Source organism: Cydia strobilella, chromosome 18, assembly GCF_947568885.1.
Source record: "Cydia strobilella chromosome 18, ilCydStro3.1, whole genome shotgun sequence".
Classification (NCBI taxonomy): Eukaryota; Metazoa; Arthropoda; class Insecta; order Lepidoptera; family Tortricidae; genus Cydia; species Cydia strobilella.
This window is the reverse complement of record NC_086058.1, coordinates 11,012,107-11,026,678: the sequence shown is the minus strand read 5'-3', so window position 1 is coordinate 11,026,678 and position 14,572 is coordinate 11,012,107. Positions and strand designations below refer to the sequence as shown.

At 35.5% G+C, this 14,572-nt stretch overlaps 3 protein-coding genes across 3 annotated transcripts; all 3 read left to right on the top strand.

Moving 5' to 3' along the window:
• Nucleotides 1-2,640: 2,640 nt before the first annotated feature.
• Nucleotides 2,641-4,767, top strand: LOC134749671 (putative uncharacterized protein DDB_G0272516). The gene is made up of 3 exons (XM_063684688.1): nt 2,641-2,797; nt 2,899-3,334; nt 4,544-4,767. Exons 1-3 carry the CDS (start codon nt 2,768-2,770, stop codon nt 4,765-4,767), a joined length of 690 nt encoding a protein of 229 aa, XP_063540758.1. The 5' UTR covers nt 2,641-2,767.
• Nucleotides 4,768-8,798: 4,031 nt separating this feature from the next.
• LOC134749669 (integumentary mucin C.1-like) lies at nt 8,799-11,150 on the top strand. Its single transcript, XM_063684687.1, has 4 exons — nt 8,799-8,908; nt 9,196-9,423; nt 10,048-10,411; nt 10,993-11,150. Exons 1-4 carry the CDS (start codon nt 8,879-8,881, stop codon nt 11,148-11,150), a joined length of 780 nt encoding a protein of 259 aa, XP_063540757.1. The 5' UTR covers nt 8,799-8,878.
• Nucleotides 11,151-12,778: 1,628 nt separating this feature from the next.
• Nucleotides 12,779-13,717, top strand: LOC134749615 (uncharacterized). The gene is made up of 2 exons (XM_063684632.1): nt 12,779-12,948; nt 13,308-13,717. Exons 1-2 carry the CDS (start codon nt 12,925-12,927, stop codon nt 13,692-13,694), a joined length of 411 nt encoding a protein of 136 aa, XP_063540702.1. The 5' UTR covers nt 12,779-12,924; the 3' UTR covers nt 13,695-13,717.
• The last annotated feature ends 855 nt before the right edge of the window (nt 13,718-14,572 follow it).

Genomic DNA, 14,572 nt, shown 5'->3' with positions numbered 1-14,572 from the left:
TCGCATAAATATGACAGACTGTCATACATGTTATCAAAAGAATACACCAAAGAGTATAATAGTACATGTATGAATACACCAAAGAGTCGAAAGGGTTGATTGGGTTCTCAGATTCTTTGGTTCTCAGCTGAGGTTCGCAGATAAACTTTTTCTTTTAATATTTAAGACATTACGTGACACTGACAATTCATGCCAAGAAGATGTGTCTTGTTTAGTGCAACAAAACAGAACGTTGAAAAAATGTAGCCTTTTTAACAAATAAGTTTATCAATCCAGAAAATTGTTTTTCACAATGCCTTCCAGCAGGATTCCTGTCGACGAAATAAAAATCTTGAAAAGGATGCCCACTTAAAGAAACTAATAAATTAATTCATAAAGTATAATCAGCGATATCATGTCTAAAACAGACTAATGCATAATTTGCGGAGGAAGGTAATTTGCCTCACCTTAGAAAAATAAAATCCAGGTTTCAGAAAAACGTCATAATGACCAGAAGAATCAGACAGCGGTAACAAAATAATCCAGAGAAAAATACTTACACTTTACCTATTTGTTCTGCAATTCTTCCAAAACCTCCTTCAAAATGAAGTTTGTTCGAGAATTGCGTCACAAAAAGAATAAAGGGAAAGTAATTACAAGTACTTACATACCTCAAGCAAAAAGCCGAGCAAGTAAAAGTGAGAGTAATCTATTGACTAATTTCAATGTTTTTGATAAGAAAAGGCTGACTTTAGAAAAGGCCAAATCTAATTTAGATATTTTTAAAACTCCACAAAAACTTGCGGAAAGTTCCGAAAAGAATCACACATACTTTTTGGGCTCCACAGAAGCGGGAAGACCTCATACTCCTATAGTCTATGATAACAGGATTACCCAATTAGCAACACTTAGGGTAAAAATTTTCGCACCCTTAGATAGATTATTAGAAAAATTTAAATTATTTTTATTTAGACGCAGAAAAAACGCTCGTATGAATACTGATAAATATTGGTTCAAGAACACAAGGGAGTTTAAAGAATCGTACAAGAATGCCACAGCGAGTAAAACATTTATTTTAAAGGGTCGACCCAGGAAGGCTTCCTTCCCAAACCCAGTTCCAAAGGTGGTGTTATTCAGCTTACGATATCCTTCTCCCTATCCGTATATATATCACAGGGTATTTTATAAATATGCTAAAGATAAGAAAGAAGGTGACGACGATGGAGCTAAGAAAAAGAAAAAGGCGGAAGAGAAAAAAGAATCAGAGGAATAAGACGTCCAGTGACAAGGCAAGTTTTGTTATTTAGTTATTTCCGTAAGTCATACTTTGGTTGGTTTGGTATGTGGGCTGTACAAGAAAAAATAGAAGTTGTCCTAAAAGTAAACCACTTTGTTCTAAACAGGAATTATATTTTCAATATAGGAATTTGTCAAATGTTTTAATAAAGTCCTTTCATAATATAAACATTTCTTTTATTGAAAAAAAAAAATGATCTCATTTTCATTACATTGTCAAACAGGTAAGAAAGTACGTGCTGCTGCAGTAACATCCGCCGGCTAAGTAATCAGAGCGAGTTGTTCCACTTGAGAAAGTTTTTATTAGGTATAACACATTTTACAGTACATTTATGGTGCTACTTTACCGCACTAGTGCGATAATAAGCTCATTACGCAACTATGTCGAAAACTTAAAGGCTGTAAAACGTTGTACGAAACATAGTGCGAAAAGGTAATTCGTTTAAGTAAGTTGTGTTTTAATTTATCGCCACTCGTTGCGAATTTCCTATTTATCGCACTTGTATCGTAATGTACTATTTCATACCACTGGGTCTTTCAAGACACGCACTCAAGAAAATCTAATGCCTGTAGTTTTTTATGAGCAATTCCGTCAAGCTGGAGATTTATACTGATTGCAATAACAGGTTATGGTGGAAATTTCTTCAACCCGACACGGCACTTCGGACACTCTCAGATCATACCCATAATAAATTCAGATCAAATTAGTAACCGGTTATAACAACAAGAATACGCATCTTTGGCACTTGCCGATCAATCAGATATTAAACTGTATAATAAATAATAATCATAGAAAACTTTAAAGGCTGGCGTCCACTAGACTCGCCGAGCCGAATCGAATCGAATTGCAATAATTCGCCCTCTATACATTTACTATGAATAGTAAATTCGATTCGACGCGCCGCGGCTCTTCGTCAATAATAGACGCAGTTTCATAGTAAATGTATAGAAGGCGAATTATTGCGATTCGCTTTGGCGAGTCTAGTGGACGCAAGCCCATCAACGTGCACACATGCGCCACTGGCAAATAATTGTGATTATTTAAATTTTACGATAGATATTTAAAAAAGGGGGGCCGCTATGTACTGTGTTTTGTATTTAACTATCTTTAAAATACATTATAATAGTTTTTACGTTGCTGGATTCGTCAATCTATGCGTCCAAAGTTCAAAACGGCCATTTTTGTTTTGAGTTCATAGATCGACGAATCCAGCAACATAAAAAATAGTTTGATGTAGGTATTCAAAAGGTTCTTAACTCATTTCATTTCTTTGATGTTTTCTGTTGATCTTACTAGTTAGTCTCCGGTAACTTGATAACTTTAATTGGAATTGTCATAAAAATGCAATCATAATAATGATAAGCCGAGATATGAACGTATGTTTAAGTAATATAGCAAATATTCATTAATTTCCCTATTGAAAGAAATAAAGAAAATACATTTATTTACGTCACACCAAATAATTTTGTTAATTCTCAATGCAAAATAAATATGAATGGCAGTCATATCAGCGTATTCATGGTGAGTGTATGTATCATTTAATACTTGTTTGGTTATCAATAATATCGTTTTTTTTTAAGTAAATAGTTATTAAATTTAATCAATGAAAGTATTTGTTTTAGATGAGCGTAGCACTAACATACAGCGCCCCTCAAAGAAAATGCATCTCTCGAAGACCGGGTTCATACACTGATGACACCGGTAGAATAGTTATAAAAAATAATAAAAATACAAATAATATAGGAAATAACCGGAATATCAATAATCAAGGGTATAACAAAAATCGTGGGAATAACAATAACAATGGAAATAACAATTACCTGACTCTTAATAGGCTATCATTGCAAAGTTCAACTATCCGTCCAAGAAAAAGGTGTTGCCCTTATAATTTTGACAGCGAAAAGTGTATTTTCGTAAATGACAGGAAGGTGTGTGGGTACGATTTGAACAGCGGAGGTCCAGAAGCGAACCCTAACGAGTTGACTTTAGATGTGGGCAACGGTTGTTTATTTCGCCGTGGACGACTCGAGTGTGGGTACATGGAGGCACCCTTTGAAGGTAAATTGTTTTTGTTTATTGGCAGTTAGTAAACAAAGTGATAATTTAAGGGTCCCCGGCAAGCTCGGTTCTCCATACAAACGTAGTTCCGCTCTTATTTTAAAACGACTAGCTAGATTGCCCTGAAACTTTGTACTTACAATAGAATAAGGTATATCTATGTCTGTAATTAGTTTATGTAGCTTCATACCACACCATACCACATACCATAGTTAAAAAATACAGCGAATTTAAGTTTTTCATACAAAACATGTTTTTGCTCTATTTAGTTTGTTTCATAAACTGGAGCTATATAAACTAATTACAGACCTAGACATACCTCATGTCATTGTAAGTGCAAAGTTTCATTACAATCCAACACGTAGTTTTAAAATGAGAGCGGACTGCGCCTGTATGGGAAGGTGCGATTCGGCCGAGCTTGCCGCTCCCATACAATCGAAGTTATACGCTCTCATTTTAATACTGCTTAAATTACATAAAATTTGGCATGAACAATTGAACATTTACTTACGTATACCTATATCTGTCTGGTTAGTTTTCGTTACTAAAAATTGTTATAATATGAAGAAAATAGAACGAGTAGAAATTTTGTATGTAAGACTACTGAGGGGCTATCGCGAACCATGTTCGACGTGTTGCCTCTCTGTCACACTTGTAACTTCGTACTTAAGTGTGACAGGGAGGCAACACGTCGAACGTGGTTCGCGGTAGGCCCTCTGGCCCTAATAGGTAGGTTCGTGGGACTCAAGTCGACATCATCTAGAATACTAGACATACATTTTGAAACTTTGTTTTTTTTTATGGTTCCGTACCCAAAGGGTAAAAACGGGACCCGGGACAAGTGCGAGTCGGACTTACCCACCGAGGGTTCCGTACTTTTTAGTAGGTACTTGTTGTTATAGCAGCAACAGAAATACAATACATCATCTGTGAAAATTTCAACCTTCTAGCTATCACGGTTCATGAGATACAGCCTGGTGACAGACAGACGGACCGAGAAGTCTTAGTAATAGGGTCCCATTTTTACCCTTTACGTACGGAACCCTAAACGGATACAAAGAATAAAGTGCCACGAAATGGCCTCATCTCAGCATGTTGCTGGCGACTTCCATCGCTGATCTTCTGACTACTTTCTTCTTCCGTTTACAGTTCTACACCCATGGGCATAGTAGTAAAGTTCTTCGTTAATAACTTTCGTACCTTTTGTAGGTATCCGTAGACCCCCCGTATACGACAGGACAGAAGCTCCTGATCAAGAAAGTGACAATGAGAGAGATAATACTGGCCAAACAAACGATGATCGAGATAATGATGTTAAGGAGAAACTTGTATATTCGCGCCCTGCGAAACCAACAACTAAAACAACTCTGCCAAGCTGTGTCCAGATACGGAAAAAGATAGTGTGTAGTATGATTAGTACGAATAAATTGTAGATGTTTTAATGTACTTCCTTTCTAAACTAAATACCAAAGTTAAAAAATGTGCTATAAAACCTAGATGTAAGATTATACTCAGCAATCAGTGTTTACTACTTTATTGACCTCTCCCTTGAGTAGGAAACTATGATAGCACCCATGAGGCTGACATGTTCACCTAGAGTGTCCAAAGCCTCCATAAAAACCAGATAAAAAAAAAAAAAGATTATACTCGATTGACTTACTTTGCTCCCTTCAAAATGTTAGGCGTTCAAATTTAACGAATTTGATATTTGTGACATGGTGGCGACATGTCAAACATATCAGTAGCCTTACCACGAGTTTAACATCATCATCATTAATATGCTATGACTGAAAATGAAAACCTGAAAGTTCTAAGCGAAAGATTAAGTCATATCTACTCGTATATGTATATCTAATTACTCGTACCATTTTTTATCGTTAAGACACGGTCCGGGAAAGTAAATGATAGAATACTTATAGATATATGTATAATGATCCAGCTCAAGAAACCAAACCATATTAGCAAGGAAGCAGTTTATCTATGTCCCCCAAAATGTTTCGTAAAAGCCCTGCGCACTTGGGTGATTTGGTAGTTTTTACTGTCTTATCCTCATTTATTAAGAGTTTCTCTTGTTCGTTACTGCCACCGGAAAGCTTGTCCAAATCCGTGTTGTCACCAGTTTTCTTTTTCACATGGCTCCCCTTGTACTGTGTGTCGTAGACTGGCGGTCGACGGATACCTAGGAAAAATACAACATGCTGTTGTATAATTCATCTTCATGACTGTTCTAACTCAAAGAAATATCATGTCGCCTATACACTGCTTAGAGTAGGTACGTGTACGTACGTAGGTAATTATTTGTAAGTATGTGTATGTGGTGCACCTGCACTACCAACAAAATTTAAATAAAAAATCTGGGACATTTATTATTATAGGAATCGGAAATCCTCCGATTCCCAGTAAAAAGACCTCATTTTTTTTACAAAACCTATTTTTAATAAGTTTTTATAAAATAAAACTATGAAAACGGATTATATCGCGTATATTGAATTTATAATACATCCCGACGTTTCGAACCCTTTACAGCGTTCGTGGTCAACGGGTGACTGAGGAAAAATTAGAAAGTGCAAAAATACCCACATACTAAAATAATGAACAATCATAGACTACAACCTTTAAGGCTGGTTGTACATGCAAAATCGTTTCATAAGGCTAGTTATACACTACAATTATTTTCAAGTAAAGATATATATATACGCGATAAAAAATCCGTTTTCATAGTTTTATTTCATGAGTAACTATCGCGGTAACCGAAGACAATATTAAGTTTTTATAAATTAGTTTTGAACTATTCACGGTTAGTTTCACTAGACTTATATTGACCGGGATATAGACCGTGATTACCTTGTGTATTATTTACAAAAGGTAATCACGGTCTATATCCCGGTCAATATAAGTCTAGTTTTTATAAAGTATATTTTTTATTGAATGAATGAATATGTATGTATGTATGTATGTATGTATGTATGTATGAATGAATATGTATGTATGAATATGTATGTATTTTTGTATTTATGTTGTTATAATATATTTAGTAAATTAATAAATATACTGCATTAAACCGCTTTACTTACCTGCATACATTAATCTTCGATACCCGCACTCGATCCTACCACCACGGAGCTGACACATGCTTGGCACAACATTAATATTGTAGCCCACAGAACCATATGTACAATAAATCATTAAAAATGCAGTTATAAACGCACCGGCGTTAAGTTTCATTGGAACTATTGAAGTTTGCCTGGATTATTTCTTTTTAAAACATTAATTTGTAACGCACCATCAGACATCACGTCTGTGCATTGCATACTCGTGCTGCTGCTTGCTTGTCATGTTGTCGTATACGGTTGACGTTTTCATAAATAAATCCAAATGTAGTCCTGTGAAGGAATTCGTTGTCTCTTATACACTTGTGAATATAGTTTGTAATCTATTTTGTTCGCCTCAAATCTCTTTAACGATTCGTTAAATCATCTTTATTTTGTACAGCGTTTTTACCACACAGAACTTTTCACTGTAAATGCTGTATTTTAAAGGACCCTTAGTAAGGGTCCATTAGGACCTTTTCCCTAAACCTTCATTGGATAAAAAATTCTGTCTTCAACTAAGAATTCTAACCAGATTCTAACGCTCACCTCAAACTAAAAACAACACCATGCTGGAAGCTATATTTTACTTGTAGTTTGAACCTTAGGGACTTTCTATTTAGAAGAATGAGAACTACAAGCTTCAAGTTCAAACTGTGGAATGAACTGTCGCCTGCGGTATTTTCGGACCGATATGCCCTTCAAACCTTAAAAAAAAAAGAGCGTACTCCCATCTTAAAGGCCGGCAACGCACTTACAACCCCTCTGGTGTTGCGGTTGTCCATGGGCGGCGGTAATCGCTTACCATCAGGTGATCCGTCTGCTCGTTTGCCCCCTATTTCATAAAAAAAAAAGTTTTAATAATTTCAATTCCATCGTGCTTAATTGAAATGAATGATTTTTGAAATGTTTTTATTATATTTCAAAAAACAGGCTTAACATCTTCATCCATAGATCCAAATCGACCCAGATTTTCCAAATACTTAATCAGACCATACATAATCATAATGAAATAGGACTGACTATATACATGTGCCAATATGACTACCATTATTTTTTTATTACTTCTACGTAACGAGAGAATTATGTACTTACCTGCCTACAACGATAAAAGTGTATATTCTTATCGTGCGTCGTCATTGACAACAGTAATGTGAGAAGAAAATTGAAATGGAACGGAATTATGAAAGAAAGAAAGAAAGAATATGTATTTATCGCCACAACAGCGAATACAGAAAACACAATATCAAAAAAGTTACTTAACCTATAAACATTATACCTATAATCTATGTATAATCTCAACCTAATATCTGTAACTTAATAACTAAACATTTGCTGTGACAAATGGTTTGGGCGTCAGCATAATGCTGCCAGCATCAACTCAGCGTGAGTGACACTGCAGCGCTGTTTTTCAGCCCAGACCAAGATACCAATTAAAATAAATTAAATTAGCTCCGTATTTAACTACACGTCATTATCACGTCATACAGTCAGCAGTTGGTCAGCGTCAGCAGCTATAGTAGCGTAGCGGGGAAACAACGCTCCTAATGTATCTGCCATACTGGAATTCTTTTCCAGTTTCAGTTTGCGTTCTAAAGTATTTGTCACAGTCTAAACGTCAAACTTTAGGAAATTATGACGTATAAATAACACCGGCACTGCGTGTGCTGCCAAAATCTCTGCAGACTTTTCTTGGTCTAACTCTACACACCGGGACTTATTTTTATTTCCAGACGTAGTAACCGTATCAATTATAGAAATAACACAAATACTTAATTTAAAAAATAAGTGCATGGTAAAGGCGCCATGTAAAGGGGCCCACTGACTATCAGTCCGCCGGACGATATGTGCCTGCCAGCAAGAACAAAAATTTGACAGTTCCGAACAACTGGCAGGCCGATATCGTCCGGCGGACTGATAGTCAGTGGGCCCCTTGAAAGTTTATGATTAGTATTGCTAGTAAAAATTACTATTTTACTAGTAATATTTGAATTAACTTTTCACCAGCCTACTCATCAAACTAATTCAATCATTAACCAAGAAGAATCAAGTATATATTCATTTGTTTTCTGTCCTGTTATCCAAACGGTTAAAATTGTCAAATATAGTTAGATTTTAACTATTAGCTTTATATCAGTAAAGGGGCCTACTGATTACCAGTCCGCCCGGCGATATCGGCCTGTCAGTTGTTCGGAACTGCCAAATTTTTGTTCTAATTGACCTGTGCCCCTTTAGGGGTAACACTGGTAGAGTCTGTTCGGAAAGAGAAGAGTCTTGGAATGTAGTGGGCCCTATACATTCCACGACTCTTCTCTTTCCGAACAGACTTTAGTGCGTGTAGGTACCTAATCACTAATTAATCAATCAGGTTTGTTATATTTTAATTTATATTATTATTGTTTTATGCTGATTGCTAAATTAATTAAAATATTCATCAAGCGTGGCCAGAAGGGACATGAAAAGCCACCATGTCAGTTTAGTTATGGTAAGTTATACGTATTGTTTCAAATGTGCACTTTTGAATAAAATTACAAATAAATATATGTACAAACCTTTATTATATCATAAGCGTCAAATTTTCGATGCCAATGTTATATTGAAATTAGAAAAAAAAATATCATTGTAAATCTTTTCAAGGAAGAAAACCCCGTACTTCATCTTTTTTTTTACCACCAAAATTTTTATTTAATACAAATTTTTGTCACCCCTCATTAAGATAAATATAATTATCTAATATCCAGATTAATCAGTCATGTTTTTCAAAATTCCTAGATGACTGTAACTCTAGCATACAGTGCCCCTATTGAATACGAGTATGTCTCCATCGAAGTCACTCCAAGTAAACCGATCAGGAGACAAAATGGTGTCGCCAATTCCGGAAGCTGCTGCCAATCTGGCTCTCAGAGTTGTTGCCCTTACGACTACGATGACACGTGTGAGACTGCAAGAAACAGAACCTTGTGTGGTTATAATAAAAACCAAAAAAAAACTGATGAAATGGTATGATTTTTGGTAGTAAGTTTTTTGGCTTTGACGTACGCACGTGACACTGAATGGTCTGAATCACACCAGAAAAATAACGAAGGGTCAAGTCAAGAGTAAAATCATTTAAATCTATCGATATTCTAATTTCCTATGTTCCATTTGTCTAATTATTTCTGTTATTAGTTACTGATTAGTTATTTGTGCAACAAGAGAGGAAAGTTGTTTTTCTTGCGTGTTGATTTTGAGTCCCGAGAAAGCGAAAGATTCTAAGTTAGAATCTTGAGCGTAGGTTTGTTCGAGCTGCTGAGGTGAAAAATATTTTTCCTAACACCTGCTTCATTCAAGTACAAAGTCATACCAAATAAAGCTTACATTATAGTTGATTATAATTTATAACATTATACAGGTGCATCCAAAAAATTAATGAAATAAATTAAAATCCAATGAGATATTATGAAGTGTTTCTTACCTATTCTTAAATTGCCTTTGTTTGCTTCAATAAGTTAGGTAATAACACATTTCGTTTTTGTTTTGTCTTCTCTGCACCATTTGGAATTAGCGCCCTGTAAAGGGATAAATACAAAAAAATTACTTTAAGTAACTACAAATGTTCTAATGCTAAAAAGCGACCTCTTTCAGGCAAGCGTAACCATATACGGACTTCCTTGTCGAGTTAACGATGATCGTCTCGAGTGCGGATATAACGGGCCTTATATAACTGATCAGAGACCAAGTTTTGTAAATAATAATCCTCCAAATAACCTAGACTGCTGCAGTTGTTGTAACCAAGAAACTACTAAAGAAGTAGCTAGCGAAGCAACAACAAAAGCAACAACAACAACAACACCGAAAACAACAAAAACAACAGAAGCAGCTACTGTAGCTACTACCAAAGCCAGAGTTGAAACTACAACATCCACCATTACCACCACTAGCACTACTACCACTACTACCACTACTACCACCACTACCCCAAAACCTGCCACTACCACCACCAAATATGGTACGTATTTTATTATATTTTTTTAGGTAGAACAAAACAGACAGAATATTCACGAAATATGTTTAGGAACAGGAACAACGAGCCGCGATAAATATAATTGTAATGAAATTTGTAAGTCGGACCAGGCATGGCTCACTCCGCGATTTCGTCGCGTCGCTACAAGTGCATGCGGCCAACACCAATTTTGGTGTAGCTATAGAGTTGCCGCGCACGGCTACGGAACGGACACCTGTTGGCGCTTGCGCCACCTAACGGTCATATCTGTCTTAATAGACGCGTTTTGTTAGGGAGTGAATCTTCTGTACTTATTACTATTATTTATTCTGTGGTGTGGTCGGACTAAAGGGATCAGTGTCAGAAAAAATACCTATAGTTTAGTTGCTAGCTAATCACGTTTCACCGCTTTTACCACCACTAGTTTAAATGAAGAGATTTGGAATAAATTCAACTTGTATTCTCGTTTATTAGCATTGTACCAATTAACGAATTTACGTGCAGTTTTAAGAAATAACTAGTAAATGTTATTCTTACTTATGTTTTGCTAAATTTTAATGTTTGGCTATAAAATACTCTATTTTCAGAAAAAACTACACAGTCCAAGAAGTTAACTTCTAAACCGCCCAAGTTGGATATTACATCGGCCAATCAGCCAGCTACATCATGCGCGTCCTTCGAGGAGAGATGTGTTATCACTTATGATAGTCCTTGCATACCGGTACCACCTTGTTGGCAAGATTAGGGCAATGATAACGGCTAATAAGAAGCAAACATTGTCATTTATAAGCTAGACATAACTATTAAATAAAATAAAAATAGTAGATTGTACAACAAGGGCATAAAGCGATCCATTCTTCGAGGATAAAAATTGACATTTATGCCCGAGTTATATACTACTTTTCACTTCGATCGTGAGTAAAATATACATACAAAAATATCAAATATTTTAGGTTATTTTACCGTATTTATTCAAGACTAAAGAAAATTGTATTCGGGCCGGTCGGGGGCGCGCCGGCAGGGCTGACAGTTTGTATGGCAGATGCAGGACTTTATTGCTAAGTCAATAAGGATCGTAATACATGATTTTACTTTATGCTCTAGAACATGCTTTATGTCGTCTACGCACGGCTTAGTGGGACTTTACGAGAATGAGAAGTGAAAAAACCGTTACTAACTACGTTATATGCCAGAAAAATCATTTTTATGCCAAAAATGCCTTACATCATTTTGGATAAGAGTGGATACTCTTCAAACTGCTGGACCGATTTCTATCAAACATAAAGACCGCATCGAAATCGATCCATCCGTTGGAGATAGGCAGACAGACAGACATTGGCGTCAAACATATATATATATATATATAATACCCCTCTGTTTACGTGCGGGTTAAACACTATAGGTATACCAATAATGTAGGCCCCCTCTGATTGGCCCGTTCGATCTTTTCTAACCAAGCATCACCAGTGGTAATTTGTCTTATAAAAATGGGGGCTATTTACCAGTACCAGGACCCAGCCATAGAAGAAAAAAATCCAAAAAAAATCCGTGCAATTTGAATTTTATAGTGTAGGAAATAAAGTTGACATTGCTGTTTAAAAATTTTACAAAACAAAAAAAAAATGAAACTATTGAAACTATTCCGATTGAAAATAATTTAAATTTTATCGAACTACAGGTAGAATAGAACTGTGAGCGTGAGCCTTACGAGGCAATTATTCATGTTTGCTAATTAGTATAGCAATAATAAATCTCATCAAGAGACAGACTTGTCGTAAAAATCCTCGAATCTGAAAGCTCCGTTTATTGCTTAATGTAAAATAATTACTTTTGATTACAATCGCATTCCCTACAAAAAGTACCTATTTATTATGAAAAACACGTACCCATTCCTTGTTTGGCATTAAAAACAATTTTTTACTCGCGCTTGACCGGTTTTTATTGGCTACCAGTATATGTTTCTTTACTATATAACACAGACTGAGTTTAATAACAAAATAAATAAATTTGTTCTATGGAAAATCACCCTACAATTTTAATTTATTATATATCTGTAATTTGTTGTTATAGTGTAAATTTTCTATCGTCTACCTAATTTGAGAGAAAGAGCCAACATCGATGTATCTTAAAAAATATGTTTACCATATAATTACGTTTTTGTTGCTATATATTCATATTGATATTCACTTATTCAGTATTGATATAGAAATCCCAATCGCAGTACAAAAAATCATAATAAAATTAATAATCAAAGAGACCTATCCCTAATTAACGTTTATTTTGGTTTTTAATGTTTATTTAATTTTATTATTATTTGTGGTTCCATATACAAAATTTAAAACGTTTATCATATGGCAGAAAAAAGAAATTCCTCTGTGTACCCATACAATGGAACATATAATTGTATGTCGATTAAAAAATTGCATGCCTCACTAATACATACTGAAACGCCGTTTTATAGCTTTGAGAATTTAATTGAAATACAACTTAACCGGAAATGAAATAAAAACCGCATCACCATGTCATCCGTCAGTATGTTTATGGTAAGTATCTAGTAACAAAACTTGTACTTTTTGATTAACCATAAATTTTAAGCTGAAATAGATATCATACACTAAAGAAAAGGTGACCAAATCCATCGGTGACCGAGGCGGGAATCGAACCCGCGTCTTCAGCTTACGCGGCTAACGTCCTAACCACTACTAGACCACCCGGCCACGGCGGTACCCGTCCCAAATTCTCTGGTGTATGCCATTTTTGAAAGGCTAGGCGCCTTGCCACCACCATAAATTATCAGATCAAAATATCAGACAGTTTGTTCAAACCCAGCTTCTTGTATTGTAATGTTACATCTGAGTTCACACTCCTACCATTTTTGGGAGATGTGGATTTTTTTTTTCAGATGAGCGTGGCTTTAACCTACAGTGCTCCCTTTCAAAATAGCACGGTTTCCCTGAATTCTACAAGAAGTTCTAGTTTCAGTGACTCTGAAACTCCAGACAAACCTATCCTTCGAAATCTGGAAGACAATACTCCAGGAAAGTGTTGTACTGATCCATTAAAAAAGTGTTGCCCGTACGATTATGATGTCAATAAATGTGAAAGCATAGACAGCAGGAAGTTGTGTGGCTATAATAAGAACCAGAAGAAACCTGACAGCGTACCAGTTCACGTTACCAAGATGGGTCTGGATTGTCGGGTTGTTGAGGAACGCGTTGAGTGTGGATACGAGAAAGGACCTGACACTGCGAATCCGGAATCTAGAACTGAACCTCAAAAAACTTCGTAACTGTATAAGTAGTCACTATAGTCAGTGCTGTAACCAAAAATTGCAAAAAACTATATTGTACCATTATAAAAAATTTAGTGTGATTTAGTAATTTACCTATGTGTAGGCTTTCAAACTTTCAAAACACTTAGTTTTGTTGGACTGAACTGGCAAGTGTAAGCATATACGATTATAGAATTACCACTGATTTATACAAATAACTATGTAACACATTGATTATTTTATTTATATACTAAGAACTATAAAGACGACAATGTTTTGTAGACATGCACAATTTAACAAGTTATAACAGTAAGCTTCTAAAATAAGATTTTTATAACCACTTTTTTCCAGAAAATTAAGTGTATTTCTTATCAATAGTGAGTTGGCGAGACATGAAAGGCCGCCATATCACTATTTTTATGGTATGGTGCATTTTTATTAATTACTTTATAAACGCAACATTCTTTCAAATGTAGGCGCGAAGGGTTATCGTCCCATAGAAAATTTGAATTTCGAGCCTTTTTCTACTGACAAGATTTTCTTGACCAACTATAATATTTAGGGCCTGTTTCACAATGTCCAAGTAAAGTCCTAAATAAGCTACTTGCCACTTATCTGACAAATAAAGTCATCGTTGGAGTTTCACAATCTTAAATAAGCTTAACTGGTAGATAAACACCTTTACAACTTGAAGTACTTTTATCTGGCAGTTAATTTATTTGTTAATTAGCTATCCAATACTTTACTCAGACTTTGTGAAATAGGCCCTAAATATTATAGTTGGTCAAGACAATCTTGTCAGTAGAAAAAGGCTCGAAATTCAAATTTTCTATGCGACGATAACCCTTCGCGCCTACATTTGCCGCCTTTTTCTACTGACAAGATTTGCTTGACCA

Excerpts from the sequence above, each read along its gene's own strand:
- LOC134749671 (XM_063684688.1), top strand. The coding sequence starts at position 2,768 with ATGAATGGCAGTCATATCAGCGTATTCATG. Across the intron at positions 2,798-2,898 it reads GTCATATCAGCGTATTCATG|ATGAGCGTAGCACTAACATA; the intron begins GTGAGTGTATGT and ends TATTTGTTTTAG. Across the intron at positions 3,335-4,543 it reads CATGGAGGCACCCTTTGAAG|GTATCCGTAGACCCCCCGTA; the intron begins GTAAATTGTTTT and ends TACCTTTTGTAG.
- LOC134749669 (XM_063684687.1), top strand. The coding sequence starts at position 8,879 with ATGAAAAGCCACCATGTCAGTTTAGTTATG. Across the intron at positions 8,909-9,195 it reads ACCATGTCAGTTTAGTTATG|ATGACTGTAACTCTAGCATA; the intron begins GTAAGTTATACG and ends CAAAATTCCTAG. Across the intron at positions 9,424-10,047 it reads AAAAAAAAACTGATGAAATG|GCAAGCGTAACCATATACGG; the intron begins GTATGATTTTTG and ends GACCTCTTTCAG.
- LOC134749615 (XM_063684632.1), top strand. The coding sequence starts at position 12,925 with ATGTCATCCGTCAGTATGTTTATG. Across the intron at positions 12,949-13,307 it reads CATCCGTCAGTATGTTTATG|ATGAGCGTGGCTTTAACCTA; the intron begins GTAAGTATCTAG and ends TTTTTTTTTCAG.